Source organism: Cyprinodon variegatus, unplaced genomic scaffold (assembly GCF_000732505.1).
Source record: "Cyprinodon variegatus isolate N-32 unplaced genomic scaffold, C_variegatus-1.0 Scaffold968, whole genome shotgun sequence".
NCBI lineage: Eukaryota > Metazoa > Chordata > Actinopteri > Cyprinodontiformes > Cyprinodontidae > Cyprinodon > Cyprinodon variegatus.
The window spans coordinates 57,564-59,128 of record NW_015151421.1 but is presented as its reverse complement, the minus strand read 5'-3'; the positions used below and the strand labels follow the sequence as shown (position 1 = coordinate 59,128).

At 45.4% G+C, this 1,565-nt stretch overlaps 1 protein-coding gene across 1 annotated transcript in view; it reads left to right on the top strand.

Annotated features, from left to right (window-relative positions):
• The window catches only part of rbl2 (retinoblastoma-like 2), a 23,154-nt gene that overhangs the window by 8,986 nt on the left and 12,603 nt on the right, over window positions 1–1,565 (top strand). Inside the window, exons 7-10 of the mRNA XM_015398866.1 lie at window positions 266–330; window positions 414–585; window positions 668–861; window positions 1,222–1,228. Of these exons, the coding sequence (XP_015254352.1) occupies window positions 266–330; window positions 414–585; window positions 668–861; window positions 1,222–1,228 (438 nt within the window). The remainder of the gene's footprint in view (window positions 1–265; window positions 331–413; window positions 586–667; window positions 862–1,221; window positions 1,229–1,565) is intronic.

Genomic DNA, 1,565 nt, shown 5'->3' with positions numbered 1-1,565 from the left:
GAATCTACAGAATTAAAGGAATGAAAGTGTTTACTTTAACCCAGGGTTCCCGCGGGTCCATAAAAAGTCTTAAAAAGTCTTGAATTTAACTTGCCTTATGCTGTAGGATCCCTGTACCTTTTGAATTCTAACTGAATATTTTGGGGAGTTTTATGTTTTTAACGACGTAGAAAGACGACCCGGACGCCGTAGGTTTCCCACTCCTGCCTTAGCAGAAAAACAGGAGATCCTTCATCGAATTTCAGTTTTCTTCTTTTCTCCACAGATTCTCAGAGGAAAGGAAGACAGTCTGACTGGTTTTCTGGATCCTATGAACTTTGGAGACAGTTTGTGAGTGTCTATGCAGAAGGCAGAACCAAACGTAGATCAGACGTTTGCCCTGAATAACGTGTTCCCTCTGATCCCTTCCTCAGCCTGTCGCTCAGTCGCCTCTATGAGGAACATGTTCTGGCTACAGGGAGTCTGGATGAGAGAATCTTCACTGGAGAGGGGGCAAATGACAACATCGGGACCCCTGGGCCGTGCCTGTGTGAAGGGATGGAGAACCAGGACAGTAACGCCTACAGACTGAGCACAAACCTCACCGTAAGGCTCGCCTCCTGCTCATCCCCTGCCCTCGTTTCTTCTCTTGTAAACGGAACAAAGACGCCCTCTCTGCTCCCTCCAGGCCTCGGTTCTGAAGGTATCCACTCCTCTGACGGGGAGGAAGTACATCCAGGAGATCCGACTGTCTTCCCCGCTGTCATCGGCCATGAAGAGCGTGGGCCGTCTGCACACTCTGCTGTCAGGCACCAAACACGGGCCGAGCGCCAAGCTGGCTGAGATTCTGAGGTGTGTGGAAGGAGACCAGAGGTCCACAGCGTCAGATTTACTAGCATGTATTACAGTTCTGCTTCTAAACCTTCACAGCTGTGATGATTGAGTGAAACTACTTTAGCAGCAGCAGCAGCTCTCAGTAAAGGCTGTTTGTTCGATCAGACTCACCTGGCTGGGAAGGAAATCATTTTGCTTCATTTTGCAGATGTTCACTCCTACACAGCCTCTCTGAGGGTCCCAGCACCACATTTCAACTAGACTGACCTAAGAACTTTGACTAGGCCACTGAAAGTCCAGACCAGCCATCTGCAATGATTTTTATATTTATACCCCTGCTGCCCAGAAATATTACCACATCCTGATGCTGCTTTTTATTTGTGTGTTTCATGCTGTGTTTCTGCTCAGTTTGTTAGTAAATAAAACACTTTTGCATATATTTACAATAACAACGGTGCTCAACTGGAGATATAACACTGGCCATGTGTGCAAGGAGGAAATAAGGAAGTAAAGGCTGGGGCTCTGTCTGAAAACCCCAAATCTGTAAGGAACAGGAGGAGCTAATAGGTTTACTAAGAGGGAAAATAATGAAAAAGTCATTTTTGCTAAATAATCTTCTGAAATGAACTTTTTTTATCTGAAAAATGGTCGCTTTTATTTTGACACGTTGTTTTTTTTATGAAGCCTTAAAGGAATAGTACACCCAAAACATGATTAGCCTTCATTTTCTACTCACCCCCATGCTGAACAAC